The following is a 14774-nucleotide window of genomic DNA, read 5'->3' as shown; positions in this document are numbered from 1 at the left end:
AGAGAGAGAGAGAGAGAGAGAGAGAGAGAGAGAGAGAGAGAGAGAGAATATGATGTGGACAGTCATTTTTGAATCATTGATTTAAAGCCCAACCCCAAAATAAGATTCTTTCACAGGCTGTCATTAATAGGGGCTCATATTTTAATCCTTCTACTCTGTGTATCAATGGTTAATCCTGATTTGAGAAAAACTGATAAGGACTCACCAATTTTGCATCATCTCACCTTCTTTAACTTTTTTAGCCTGTCTGCTTCCTGTTGTTTTTGTAAATGATAACAATTAAGAAATCCCCAGGCTTCCATGAAATAATTCTAGGGTCCATTTTAGGACACGAATTGAAATTTCATTTCCCCTTATAAGTGAGATTGAAAGTGAAAGCAGGGCTGGGCTGCTTTGAAACAGGAATAATGACAGGAAATCAGTTGCTTTTCTTTCAGACCAATAAGATCTTTCTTTCAAGCAAACCAAATATATTTCCAGGGAAAACTGAATCTTTTTGTGAAGTTTATATGTAAAGAAACTGAATTTTTCTACCTGTCAATATTGTTTCTAGATAAAGTGAATTTATTGTCTAAACATAAATTTGGAAATATGGTTTAAGAATGATTTACTTTTAGATCCATTTAGTGTGATTTCATCTGTAAAAAGTACTCACAAATCTATCAAGATAAAACTTTGAAAGAATAAATACTCTACTTTTTGGAATTGTCAGCTAATTGAAGGGATTAGTGGCTATTTTTTAATTGTATTGAGTTTTTTGTATTATAAATTTATTTTCAATGAAGTGATTTTTTAAATAATACAAATACACATAAGATAGAAATAAAGAGATTTCCACTTAACTAGGAAAAGATGCATTTGACGACACAATTTCTGGGTTACTTCTATAATATTTTGGGTATGGCTATTCAAGTGGTCACTAACTTGTTAGACCATTTGTTATTTATTTAATATGAAATAACTATGTACAACACTGACATGTAAGGGTTTGATTTAGCAAAGATCAGTAATTTACATAACCATTTACATAATGGTGTTTAGATAGAAAAGTTTGCCTGGAATGAGGAATTGTACTGGGCCTCAGACTGGGAGAGAAACCAGGGTTATGGTAGCCACTAGAGCCAGAAAAGGGGATTTATCCTGCTCAAAAATTAGAGATGACAATAGCAGTTGGGAAATTGTGCACAATGTTATTTATTCCTGTAATTTACTTCAGCTGATTCCACAATAAACAACATATTGTGTGTTTGGATGTTGATCCCAGTTTATAACCAGGGGTGACTAAGGAGCACTGTGAATCACCTGGACAGGTAGTGATTTCAGAGATTTATCTGTGAATCAATAAGCAAGCATTTGTTAAGGGGTTGGTATTAATTATAAAGTCTGTGGGATTTAGAGTGTGGGATGACCCAGAGAAGGAAAAGGACCTGATAACCTTCTATGAATAAGGCATGAGGAATGGCAGGCCAGCTGTGCACCTGCTCAGGGCAAGAACCCGCTACCTCCCCCAACCCCACACTGGAGAGGATTCTGTCCCAATCTCATTTCAAGGCCAGAGTCTGCTGTACAACTTAGCCATTGCTGTCCCCACTGTTTCACAGAGCAGGACCTCCCAAAGCTGCAGATTGGTTCTTCAGAAGATCTTTTTGTAAAGTTTTTTTAATGCAGTGTAATTACACATAATATTGGGGTTTGTTGTGGTGTATTCATGTGTGTGCATAACACTTTGCTTCATTTTGTTCCCAGTACTTTCCTTTTCCCTTCACACCTCTCTCCCCTGGATCCTTATCCTATACCCCACTGGTCTCTTTTCTCTTTATTTTTTTAATGGTGCATTATATTATGAATAAAATGGGATTCATTATTATATGATCATACATGCACATAGCATAGCTTAGCTATTTAATTCCCCAGTTCCTCCTTGTTATAATTTGGATATGAACTGTTCCCCTAAAAGTTCCTGTGGAAAATTTAGAGCTGAAATCATTGGATTATGAGAGCTGTAACTTAATTAGTTGGTCCATCCTATTTGAATAGACTGACTTGGTGCCAACTATAGGCAGGTGGGGCATGGCAGGAAGATGTAGGTTACTGGGGGGCATGTTTTGTAAAGGTTCATGTTCCCTGTTGCTCTTCTCCCCATTCTCCACTTTCTGGCTGCCATAAGGAGAGCAACTTTCCCATGCCACACTCTTCTGTCTTGATGTTCTGCCTCACGTTGGGACCGGAGCAATGGAGTGGGTCATGTTTGGATTGAGATTTCTGAAACCATGAGCCCCCAATTTTTTCTTCCTCTAAATTTATTTTGTTGGGCATCTCCCTGCCCTCCTGACTCCCCCTATACCACCTTCTTCAACCCTTTTGTTCTCCCTTTATATCCAAGAGATCCTCTTTATTCTCTCTTGCTTTCCTATATGAGAGAAAACATTCAACTCTTGAGTTTCTGAGTATGGCTTATTTCACTTACCATGAATTCTCCAGTTCCAAACATTCATCAGCAAATGATAAAATTCCATCCTTTATGGTTGAGTAAAGCTCCACTTGTATATTTACCATGATTTCTATCTATTCATCTGCTGACCAATACCTAAGCATGTTCCATAACTTGGCTATTGTGAATTACACTGCTTAAGCATGCTAATTTCAGTTCTTTAGGATAAATATCAAGGAGTATAATGGCTGGATCTTATGGTGATTCTATTCCTAGTCTTTTGAGGCAATGCAATTCTGATTTCCATGACTGTACTCATTTATAGGCCCATCAAAATATATAAAATTTTCTTTTTCTTCATACATGGCCAGCTTTTATTATTACTTGTATTGTTGATAGTTGACATTCTAACTAAGGTGAGGTGAAGACTCAATGTAGTTTTTTTTCTTAGTGTAGTTTTGATTTGCATTGCTAAGGATGTATCAATTAATAAGGGTGATGAACATTTTCATATAATTTTTGCATTTCTTCTATTGAGAAATGTTGTCCAGTTCATTAAATCATTTATTGATTGGGTAGTTTGCTTTTTGATGTATGGTTTTTGAGTTCTTTATATGTTCTGGGTATTAATCTTCTGTCAGAAGAGTAACTGGCAAAAGTTGTCTCCTATTTTGTGGACTCTCTCTTCACAATCTTGTTTCCTTTGCTGTGCAGGACCTTTCTAATTTGATACTATAGCACTTATTGATTCTTGTTTTTATTTTTTGAGCTTTAGGGGTCTTATTAAAGAAGATGTGTTAGAGTGTAGACCCTATATTTTCTTCTACCAGTTTCACAGTTTGTAGTCTAATTCTGAGGTTTTTTTTTTATCAACTTTGAATTGGCTTTTTAGGGTGATAGATATGGCTCTAGTTTAATTTTATATGTGGATATCTGGTTTTAACAACACCATTGCTGAAAATGCTGTCTTTTCTGCAACATGTTTTTGGTCTGTTTGTCAAAGATGAGTTGACTCTACTTGTGGGTTTGTCTCTATGTCTTAAATACTATTCCACTGGTCTTCATGTCTGTATTTATGCCAGTACCATGAATTTTTTATTACTATATATTTTTTAGTATAATTTGAAGTAGGGTGTTGTGATGCCTCTGGGATTGTTCTTATTGCTCAGAATCGCTTTGCCTACTTTGGGTTATTTGTTCTTCCATATAAACTTTAGAACAATTTTTCTAGTTCTTTAAAGAATGTAATTGATATTTTGAATGTGATTGCATAGAATCTGTGGATTGCCTTCAGCGATGTTATCATTTTATCAATGTTAATTTTGCCTATTGAGAGCACAAATTCTTATCACCTGGCCATCTTTAATGCAGTTACACATGACAAAATTTATTTAAGGAGTTTTTTTTTTCATTGTAACCAATAACCTGGTATTAAATTTGTGTCTTGGAGGATTTATTATCTAACCACCAGAGGCTGGTTTTAATCACCAGACTTATTTGTCTTGGCTTTGGGATTGTTTAAATATTGATAGTCACACATTTTCTAGTTTCTTATACCTCTGTGTTTTCAGTGAAAAGAAATAAGAAATTCTGATGTTTTCAGTACATCAAAGTATGACATTCGAATCACTCACTACTACCATGGAGATGCTGGATCTGATCATGAAACCTGGTGACTTCACCTGCAGGGAATACTCTGATAGTGCCACCCTAAGAAGTAATAAATAAAATAAAATAAATAAAAACTTAGCAAAAAAAGCAAGGTCAGCTTTATTCTGATTCCCTGGTAAAAACCATTGACCTGTCCTTACTTCCTTTAAACTACAGAAACAAGAGACAGTTCCTGAACATCTCTTCCTCTCAGGTAGGTCCAGCCTACTTCTACAGTTATTCACATTTCTCTTTCTCTACTTCCAGAAACATCCAGTCCCTGAAATGTTGCTGTCTCTAGAATTGCATCCCAAGGCTCCCTTCCCACATACACTATACACAGTTTCCTTGAGTAATCTTAGTCACATCTTGATCTCTCTTTCCAAAAATTTTTTAAAATATTAACTGTGTTTGTAAGAGAAGAAACTGACACAAAAGCACAATGTCCAGCTGACACATGGGTCAGGAGAGGTATCTGAGTTTAGAAGAGGGACATTTTCTAGGTCAACATCTTTTGAGGAAGAAGAACAAGAAAAACTGAGGAGGGGCTGGGGATGTGGCTCAAGTGGTAGAGCGCTCGCCTGGCGTGCGTGCGGCCCGGGTTCGATCCTCAGCACCACATACAAACAAAGACGTTGTGTCCGCCTAAAACTAAAATAAATAAATAAATAAATATTTATTAAAAAAACAAAAGGAAAAACTGAGGAGGTCAAACACTAAAGTTTACCCTTAATGCCCTTCAGGAAAAAGCTGCAATCCCCAAAATACCCTGGGGCAGTTACTGAAAAATGGGTACGCACAGGTTGCATGGTAAGCCAGGGAGAAGGTTGGAATATTGTATGACTAAAGAAGGCTAGCATAGACATTCCCCACCAGGTTCTCAGGAGCAGCGACACTGGGATCCCACTCACTGGAAAGGCAGCGTTGATGACTCACATGGCTGTAAGATATTGGCATTTAGTTATCTCCTCGGGGCATCACTTACCTTATTTAAAACTGGGGCCACAATAATTCTGCTTCATAGTAAATAGATAAGATGAGAGAATGGATGCAGAGGGCTTTGATTAGTGCTAGGATAAAAGAACTCCTGCTTATTGAGTGATGATAAACTGAAGGACTTGGTGAAACAAACACTGTGAGTTCAATACCATCTGAACCAGATGACCAAAGCAAGGACAAGAGCAAAGACAGTGCAAGATGAAATTGATGTAACAGGTATGATCAGGGCAAATGATTTTCCAGAGGAATTAACAAATTAACAGAAAAGGCTAATCACTGTGGGACAGAAATGCCTCAGCTTACTTTAATAATTTATATTCTTACTCTATGCCAAACACCATTCTAAATGCACATATTCATGCATTTAAGTAAATATGTACTACCACCATTTCCATTCTATGCAAGAGGAAAACAGGCACAGAGGAAATAGATAATGTGCTTAAACCATGCATTTGGTAAAGGTAGAGCTTGATGCACATACCCAGCAGTCTGGTTCCAAAGACCCCACCCTGAGCCACCATGGCAGTCTGCATCTCCCCTATGGCCACTCTTTCATGCCTTCATCCTTGTAGGGAGAGGACACAAACACAATCCTGAGATGCAACAATTGATTAATACCTGGAGCAGACGTTCCTGCTCCCTCTGGATTTGTGCTCTTTCTATTTCCATTGTCTTATTTGCTGCTGATGGAGTCTCTCCCTCTCCTCCATCATTTGCTGATTCTGCCTATGAGTCTCCAAACTTTCTGCTTCAGCCTTGGCACACTCTGTTTTCACATGTGCCTCTGAAGAGAAAGAAGAAAAGGTAAAACCCTCGAGGACTGCTCTGTCCCTCCCTTGGGCTTCCCACTCTTATTTGTTATTGCTCCAACCCACAGAGAAAACTCCCTGGCACTGTTTTTTCCTTCAAGATAACCATATTGCACCTGATCCTGCCATACTCAGATATCACATGTGGGAATAAGAAGCCTCTTTGCCTGTCTTGCTCTAGTTGAATGATCTCAGCTGGGCCAGGACACATGAATTTCAAATTGTTGGACATTTTTTTTGGTCTCTCTTACTTTGTTTCTGTTCTCTTCTCACCTTCCATCTCCTTTTCCTTGGCTGTGAGAGCTCTGTTTGTCAGTAGAACAGCATTAGTCACAGACTCTTTGGACTTTAAATACTTTTGCAGAGCTTTCTTAGCCTAGGAACCCCAAAAACATGCAGTTAGAACTTCGCAGTGGTGATTGGCAAGGAGATAAAATCATGTTTTTTGTTCCATCAAACATCTTTTCCTCTTAGAAGGTACTCTGCCTGCACCTGATGGAGATGTCCATCAAGCCTTCCACAGGTGTGGTTCCAAACCTGGCTGGGCCAATCAGAGCACCCAAGGCCACTAGAGGAAAAAAAAATGTGTGCACAGGAGGAAAAATACTGCAACTTGAGTGTTTTAAAGGCTGTTATGGGTGCTGGGAAAGACATGCATGCTCTGTACCAAGAAGATTAGGCCCTTCAGGATGATTCAGCTTAGACCCAGTGGTATCTCCTTGTTGTCATGTGGGGAGAACCTATTTAAAAATAAAGCCAATAGTCAGGAAAATGGAGCACAATAATGAAGAAGGTGCTGGAACATCAAAAGGAAGCAGGAGAACTGCTGACACTGTTTCAACTCTGGAATGTGTCCACACTTAAAATTAAATACCAGGCACAAAATTCCCATGCATTCTTATTCAGTTTCAGAGTGAGTCTGAGGCAGAGACATCAATCTCATCTCTGTTCCTCTAGGTATTTCCTTTCTTCTGTCCTCAATGGCTTTTTAGAGGGGCCCCAGCAATTCCCATAATTAATAGACAGAACCAGGGATACCTGTGTTCCTTTCCTGGGCTGTTGACGGTACTTTGCGTTCAGCTCCTGTCTTCTGAAGGTAGAGATTATGGCCTCCTGGCTTAGAATAAATCCCCTGCTTCACGGCTTCTTCCAGAGGACCAAAAATATCCTGAAACAAAGTTGAACAATGATCTAAAGAGGCTTCCTTGTTCTGCTTACAAATGAATTTCTGCTTTGCATCTAGAAGGATCTTCAAAGGGACAAGAACATATAGAGATGTTAGCAAAACCTCAGTACTTCTGAAATATATCTTTTTCCTAGAACTTCAAGGAATATAAGCAAGATTATACCCTTCCCAGCAAACCTGAAAAAGTTGCAAAGACAAGTGGCTATAAAAAATATTTACTTTTTGCTATGAAATATCCCCAAACTCCTCTCTTGTCATTTCTGCTTTTATGTGATCTTATGACTGCAGACTCCTAGATTCAAGCCCTCATTTTAAATGCAGCCTACTGATTTTCAACACTTCTTGTTTCAGTATTTTCTTACCTTCAAGCAGAAAATAGATGTGAATAATTAGTTGGAATGATGTCAATTTATTCTGTTAGTCATGATCGTAATTTAGTAGATCCAAAGGACAGTTTTCTCTGATTGATTAATGAAAAATAAAATAATATTCTGCAAATGTTTTAAAGGAATGAAATCAGTCAAATTGATCCCATGGATATTAAATGTGAGCTGTGTGCCTACGTGAAATATTCAGACTCTAAAGGGCCCAAAGTATCTACAATTTTTTTTTGTTTTCAGAATGCAAGTATATCATGCACATTAATGACTATCATTATTTTCCAATCTAGAAGGAAATGCTTTCCTTAAACAAATCCTATTGTATCATTCATAGCAATATTCTTCCTTTTATTAACCCTAATGCCATTGAATGAGAAAAATAAATAATTACCTGTAATTCCTTCTGAAAACTTTGGTCCTCATCCTTGAAAGAGTTCTTTTGAAGATTCTATGACCTCTTTCTCACTGGCCCTGTGCAGGTCCAGCAGCTCCTGGAGGGTCTCTGTGGGCAGCTGCACCTTCTGGCCCATCAACTGGTCATAGTGGGCAAGGGCTTTTTTTATTGCAGCTGCATTCTCCCTCTGGGCCAGGGCGAGGACTGCGTTCTCCATGCAGGGCAGATCCGCACTGTTGATAGTGTTGACATAGGTCAGCACCAGGTTCTCTAGACCTGCACATAGGAAGAGATGCTAGTATTATTTGCAGAGAGTCTATGATCTATGTCAATTAATTCTGAGAGCATTCATTGAACAATGTATTACCCCCAAATTTTCAGCATTCTGAATAGGATCCAAGTGTCCCAGACAAATTTCTTTGGGAAGTGGTGAGATTAAGAAGACAGGTATTTCCTTCTTTGGAAAACAAAGCAGGAGTCAAAGAATAAAAACAGGAAAAAATGTCTAGATGTATGTGATTATTTAATCCTATGTGAAGAAATAAACTGGTGATCATACAAATGTCATACATATTCATAATATATATATATTCATAATATATATATATATTACTGGGGATTGAACCCAGGGTGCTTAAGCATTGAGGCACATCCAAGCACTTTTTATGTTTTATTTTGAGACAGGATCTCATCTAGCTGCTTAGTACCACACTAAATTGCTGAGGCTGACTATATATATATATATATATATATATATATATATATATATATATACACACACACACACACACACACACACACATCACACACACACATATATTTAAGCTGGTACCATTATATTTAATTTGTGCCTTCAAAGATTATGACATACTGTAAGAATCTAATATATTTGTGAAACAAATGCTGCCAACACGTATGGCCTAATCTAGGTCAACAGTGGAAGGCTGATGGATACAACATCTTTAACTTCATCTTATCTGCATGTTCCTATTTCATGCAACTTCAACGGCATTACTAAAATGAATACTAGAAATATGTTTCACATTCACTATAAGTTTACAAACATGGTACATATGATTTGCACAGTGGTAATTGCTTATGCATCTCTCCATGATGACACATTAAGGATCCTCTTACTTGTCTCTTAGGCATTATGTTGAATAGAAAGCAAATCCTGGAAAAGATACGAGGTCCATTGACCTTGATGCCTCCTAGAATGGTCTTGATCTTGGACTTGGTAAAGATGTGGGAAGAGAATTCTGCCACTTGTTGCACAAATTCAAGACTCAGCTCACATCCTGCAGTGTCTCTAGCTGGGAGACCTTCTTCTGGTGAGTGGGTGGGTCAAAGACAAAGCACTTCTTTGTTGGAAAGAACTTCTGAATACACAATCAGGGCAAATTGAAAGTTTGTGTTCTTTGATCACTACCTGGAGAAGGAAAAACAGGATTTATTTTCTTTAGAATTTACACTCACTTTAATACATTGTCCTGGAGTACATGTCCTTTTCCTTGGTGCCTCAGTTTAATATGTCTTCATAAATCCTAGGCAACCAGATTAAGTGTGTCTAATTAGAAAAAGGAAATAACTTTTTCCTAAAAACAAGGGAGTAACAAAATTTGATATTGAACCCATGAGTTCATTGAAAATTAATAATATTCATTGTTTATTCTGTAAAACAGATAGGTAAATAAAGATAGAAAACTATACATTTAGCCTTCTACCCAAAAGAGATTATTTTTTGGGTTACTTTTCTTACTCTTCCCAAAAACGGAAGTCCAATTATCTTGCTTCGTCTTCACTGAATTCTCCAGGTATTCATCTGCTGTCATGAGTTGTCCATCTATTTCCAGGCTTAGGTAGAAATCTCTTAGAGTCCACACCAAGTCTGGAAAGAAGCTTACATTGTCATCAGCATCTCCCACTCCAATGTCAGGTGATGTCCTTGCCCTGAGTAGATCTGTCAGTTCTGTCACATAGCTGAGTTGATTAAGGAAACCAGCAGAAGTAGCACAGCATCTAAGCCCATATTTGATTCCATGGTCCCCAAACCTGGATTTTCAATTTGGCAAACAGACAAATCAAATTTTGTCATCAGAAAATATGAGGGCTCTTTACTGTAGTGTACTGTACCGTAATGTGTCTACCCATTTTTATTTGGGATATTCACAAAATCTCAGAGACCTGCAGCTGATGAGTGGTGTTCTCTGTGGCTTTGGTGCCATCCTGAACCACAAAAGGATACTGTAGTAGGTAAATAGTCCCCTGGTCATTGTATACAAAGGTGCTGCTCAGAAGGATTGCCAGAGCAAAGATCTGGGTATCATTCTGATCATCATCCTAGAAGTCAGAACAAATTGAAGTCATATCAAATGGCATTTCCAAATGCACAATCATTAAAAATAGAATCCTGATATACAAGTGTTAAGCAGGGAAAACACAAGTAATTGTCAGACACGTGAACTCGCATAACTTTCTCATTTATAATTTCATACTTTCTCATTTATAATTTTATACCATTTCGAATTCCCAAGTCCCTCTTATAACTACCATTAGATAACTGCAAATGGTGTAGTCAAAGTTAATGGGGGAACCAGAGTAGTTAGAATCAAGGTTTTGCAGATATTAAAACAAAATTGACCTATGTGCACAACACATATATCTATTTCGTTGAATAATTATTATCCACAGGAGTTCACATTACTGATCTTATCTAATTCTAATGCTCATAATCAATATCTCCATTTTGTAGATGAGGAAACTGAAGCTGAAATTTTGGCTTACCATTTTACATCTTGGTAAATCACAAGTAAAAATCAAAATCAAAACATAAAAAACAAACAGCAGACATTGAAGAGAATGTTTGGTTATGTGCAAAAACCAGCTCATAAGAGCCAACTGTGTACATCTCTTCCCAAGTCTGAGTTTAGTGACTTCATTTGAGTAACTTGTTATTAGTTATGGTAGGAATATTTAGGGAATGGTCAAGTGGTACAAATCCAGTGCACTCTTTTGTCTGTGAACTGGTGGCTGAATTCTTATTAGAATATAACTAGAAAAGACCCAGGTGATAGAAAGGATCCATTTGTCTACTTTTTCAATGATGAGTTGGATAAGACAAAAGAGATTATAAAAGATTTAGGGAGACTCATTCTTCTGTTAGTGTCAGAGAGCTAACGTGCCGGAGTCCTGGTTTGAAGAGAAGTTCATTTCACCCTGTGCCCACTACTAACCATATTCAATGTAGGACCAGGCCTGTAATGTGATTTTATTAGCACCATTTTTATGCATCTGGGAATTACTAAGCAAAATATCAGTGTATTTTTCCTAATACTGATTGTAGATTATAAATATATTTTCTCATTTCAGGCTTCCAAACACTATTAAAAATAAAAATAATAAACGGAAGGCAGTATAGTCAAGTGGAAGTACAAATTTATACAAACAAAAACAAAATGAAAAATTTCTTGTGCAAAGTGTGTTCAGTGATAAGGAGTTTAATCATAAAAGAATCTTCTGTCCTTACCTTCTCTACATCACCCAGGCCTTCAGCGTACAGCAGAACTAAGGTGTGGCCTGGCTTCTCAGGATGAGGCACACACCACATCCAGATTCCCTTGGTGTGAGACTGCACCGTGGAGTCCACAGAGAAGCCTGCAGAGGGGAGTGCAGGGGTTGTCACAGAGAAGGGGATCTAGAAATTGGGCATTTCTTGATAATTGAGTTAGGGTTTAAGGAAAGCAAGATAAGGAAATGTTGATCTCCATTACAATAGAGAAATGGGGAAATAATGTCAAATTCCATAAGTGGGAAATTTTACATTTTTAATAATAATACACAAGTAAAATTTTTAAAGTTTATAACTACACATATGGAAATTATTTCATTGATGTCTTATTCCTCATGAGGGGAATATATTGTGTTTCTCACAGAGAGACATTGTCTAAGGTCAACCTTTTTAAAAAACAGGTTATATGTCAGGGACAGAAACCTGCCTTTTATCTCTCCAATTAAAAGGCCCAGCTATGGCCCAAACATTGGTTCTCACTGTCCCTCTATGACTCTAACTTTCTCCCCACCATCCCATGCTGGACGCCCTTAGTGCAGTGGACAGAGGGCTCAGCAGAGCTCTGTTGGTGGCACTCACCCTTTTTCTTCCCAGCCAGCTGGTTCATCAGGTAGGATTTCCCTGTGCTGTAGATGCCCACGATGGCCACCACCACCATGGGCTGCGTGATGGCCGACAGGATCTGCAGGGCTTCCTGCTTGACCACTAGCTGCCCCTCCATGTTCTCGATGAGGCACATGGGGCCTGGCATGTAGGTCTCTGAGGTCATGTCTGGGATGTTACTTTGTCTGCAAGGGAAGAGGTAGGATGAGCAGCAGTTTCTAGTCTTTAAGCAGAGAAAGCCATTTTGCTTCCTGAACCTGAAAACATAACTGTTCCTCAGCATGGCCTAAGTTTCCGAAGACGTTAAAAAACAAAATTTGAAAAAAAGTAACAAAGAGCACCACAGTAAAGTAGGTCCTAGGCCTGCTATCAGGTCCATTGCTTGTTTGTAAATATTTGATGGATATAGAAAATTTATTTCCTGAATCTTACCTACTGATTCTTTGCATCTAATTCATCCCACTGGATTTTTGGTTTACTTTTGTTCCTTCTTATCTTCCTAGCTTGATTATTTAATTCCATTAATCGCTAAATATAAATTTTTGGTTATCTCTTATTTAGGTCCATGTCCAAACTGCATTGCATTAAATATGTCTAGGCCATTGTGTAGCATTATCCAACAAATAGCAGGTGTTTTTTACTTCTTAGAGCTATACTTTTTGAAGTGTTTTTTACTTAATAAATTCCTTTATTGAAATAAAACTTCAAATCATGATCATTTTCTGACTGGCTAAATGAGTGGAAGACAAATATTAATGTTTAACTACTTACTTTCTACTTCTGTGTTTTAACTCCTATAACCTGAGGAATCTCTGGTAAAATATTTTTAAGCTACAGAGACATAAACAAATATTTGCTTTTCTGACTTGTCATACTATTAAGGAGAGTTTTCTACCATTTTAGAAAGCTAAAAATTTATATAGAAGCTAAAAATTTACAATCTGTTTGACTTTATTTTTTATGGATATCTTAAAATGAAAACTTCTGGATTTTTTGTTCTAGCAGACTATACAAACTGTGAATTTCTTTGTTGTCGTTGCTGATTTTGACAACAATAAAAATTAATTCTCCCCCCTTTTTTTATGGCCAAAGCCCTGTCAATCCTTTTGATGAAAGACAATTTAAAACAATAACTGCTGCTTGGAAGTAAAAGTAGGAAGTCACAGTTTACCTTCACAAATGGCACAGCCCTAAAGGCATGGAAGTCAGGGAATGTGTCTAGTATAAGCCTGACTAGAGGCGATTTCAGGAAGAGTTTAGATGCTCAGATTCCAGGTTTCTTTCCATTCTAATCTACTTCTAATGCCATCTTGGTATTTTATATTAGTAGAATCTGGCTGCCTGACTTACTTGTAGCAGAAAAAAGATTAGATTAGAAAGACCTGGACACTGCCAATTTATTATCTACACTAATTAGCTATAAAAACAGAAGTTATATAAACCAAATCTGGATATATAGATATTCTGAGTTTACAAACTCTGATGCTTTGGGGTGACTAATGTGGGAGGGAACAACTTTGAGGTTTTGGACTTCCTCATGAATAGCATTAACATGTATATCTGTATTAATGATACCATTTTATATGTTGTTCCCAGATGCTATCCGGATAGCATCTTTAGTGCTTTCAAAACAGCCAAATCTCTGACACAGCTTTGAATATTTACTGTGTTTGAGCCACACACATAACTGCTGCTCTGCCATTTACAACACAGCCTGTGGTGTCTCTGGGATGCATTCTCTCCAACTCTGGTAGAGCCCATGACTTTTATAAAAGAAAACAATGCAAGAGTAGGTCAAAACACATAGAAAACAAATGCACATTTGGGTTTGTAGTGAGGTAAGTTTAATTTCCAATCACTCAGCCCTGTAACTGGCTATCACATTGACATTTCACTCAACTCCTTAAGCCTGTTTCCTAAAAAGTGGAAGTAAATGACTGTATTTATATCAGTACAATTACTAACTTAAATAAGAGAAGTTTTCAGGAGAGAAAAAAAGTTCAAATAAAAATGCCAAGAAATATAAGAAAATGCTAAGAAATGCTGGTGATCAATTTTTCTGGAAGAAAACAATTCTCTTTTTAATCCATATGAGCCTAGATTAGTTTTTTGTTTTTTTTTTTTTTTGCGATTTTATTGTTGTTTTTTAATCTTTTGATTTATTTTGTGCAGTTTTTTTTATTTTTCTTTTTTTTTTTTTTTTTTTGAGTTTGGAGGGAAAGGAAAAGGCACTGAAGATACATGGAAATCAAACAAGTATGAGATGCATGAGCATGTGCCATGGAAGGAAGTTCAGAGGAGGGAGGCAAAGGAGTAACAAAATTGCCAGACCAATATTGAGTTTGGAAATTAAATCTAGCTCACTACAAACCCAAATGTGCATTTGTTTTCTATGTGTTTTGATTCACTCTTGAATTGTTTTCATTTATAAAAGTCATGGGCCTCTACCACAGTTGGAGAGAATGCATCCCAGAGGACAGCAATGGAGCTGTTGAATTCAAGTGACCATAACAGCAGAGGTAATAGAGTAGAAGAAATAGAAAATAACACAAAAAGGACTAAGGAGGCTGCAGGAGTGGATGGCATTGGGAGGTAGGGGGCAAGCTAATATGATTTCTGAAGGGAGAAACTACATTCAAAGTACAAGACTATGAATAACAATATATTGCTGTTTGTCAAGAAAACTTTTCATTGTTTATGCTGGGTTTCAACTGTTTTCTTTTTCTATCTTTTTTTTTTTTTTTTTTTTTTTAA

The 14774-nt window shown here is 37.2% G+C and overlaps 2 protein-coding genes and 1 long non-coding RNA gene across 6 annotated transcripts in view; 1 reads left to right on the top strand and 2 right to left on the bottom strand.

Moving 5' to 3' along the window:
- The window catches only part of LOC107155120, a 46836-nt gene that overhangs the window by 26140 nt on the left and 5922 nt on the right, over positions 1-14774 (top strand). For 2 of the 4 annotated variants that reach the window (XR_007351717.1, XR_007351716.1), the window contains exon 2: positions 8998-9180. The exons of the other annotated variants lie outside the window; for them this stretch is intronic. This is a non-coding gene — a long non-coding RNA (uncharacterized LOC107155120). The remainder of the gene's footprint in view (positions 1-8997; positions 9181-14774) is intronic. 4 annotated transcript variants of the gene reach the window in all.
- LOC125620130 (guanylate-binding protein 5-like) lies at positions 9175-12186 on the bottom strand. The gene is made up of 4 exons (XM_048814501.1): positions 11997-12186; positions 11376-11503; positions 10095-10189; positions 9175-9829 (listed from the first exon to the last, which is right to left on the bottom strand). Exons 1-4 carry the CDS (start codon positions 12184-12186, stop codon positions 9562-9564), a joined length of 681 nt encoding a protein of 226 aa, XP_048670458.1. The 3' UTR covers positions 9175-9561.
- The window catches only part of LOC107155119 (guanylate-binding protein 5-like), a 31188-nt gene continuing 28482 nt past the window's right edge, over positions 12069-14774 (bottom strand). Inside the window, exon 11 of the mRNA XM_048814500.1 lies at positions 12069-12205. Coding sequence (XP_048670457.1) covers positions 12197-12205 — 9 coding nt within the window. The 3' untranslated portion in view covers positions 12069-12196. The remainder of the gene's footprint in view (positions 12206-14774) is intronic.

Source organism: Marmota marmota, unplaced genomic scaffold (assembly GCF_001458135.2).
Source record: "Marmota marmota marmota unplaced genomic scaffold, marMar, whole genome shotgun sequence".
Classification (NCBI taxonomy): Eukaryota; Metazoa; Chordata; class Mammalia; order Rodentia; family Sciuridae; genus Marmota; species Marmota marmota.
This window is presented reverse-complemented; position numbering and strand designations above follow the sequence as displayed.

Bases quoted from the DNA above. Each gene is read 5' to 3' on its own strand.
- LOC125620130 (XM_048814501.1), bottom strand. From the start codon at position 12,186: ATGACCTCAGAGACCTACATGCCAGGCCCCATGTGCCTCATCGAGAAC. The intron at 11,504-11,996 runs GTGAGTGCCACC...TCCCCTCTGCAG, and splicing joins GCTGGCTGGGAAGAAAAAGG to GCTTCTCTGTGGACTCCACG. The intron at 9,830-10,094 runs GTATCCTTTTGT...TAATCAACTCAG, and splicing joins GGGACTATTTACCTACTACA to CTATGTGACAGAACTGACAG.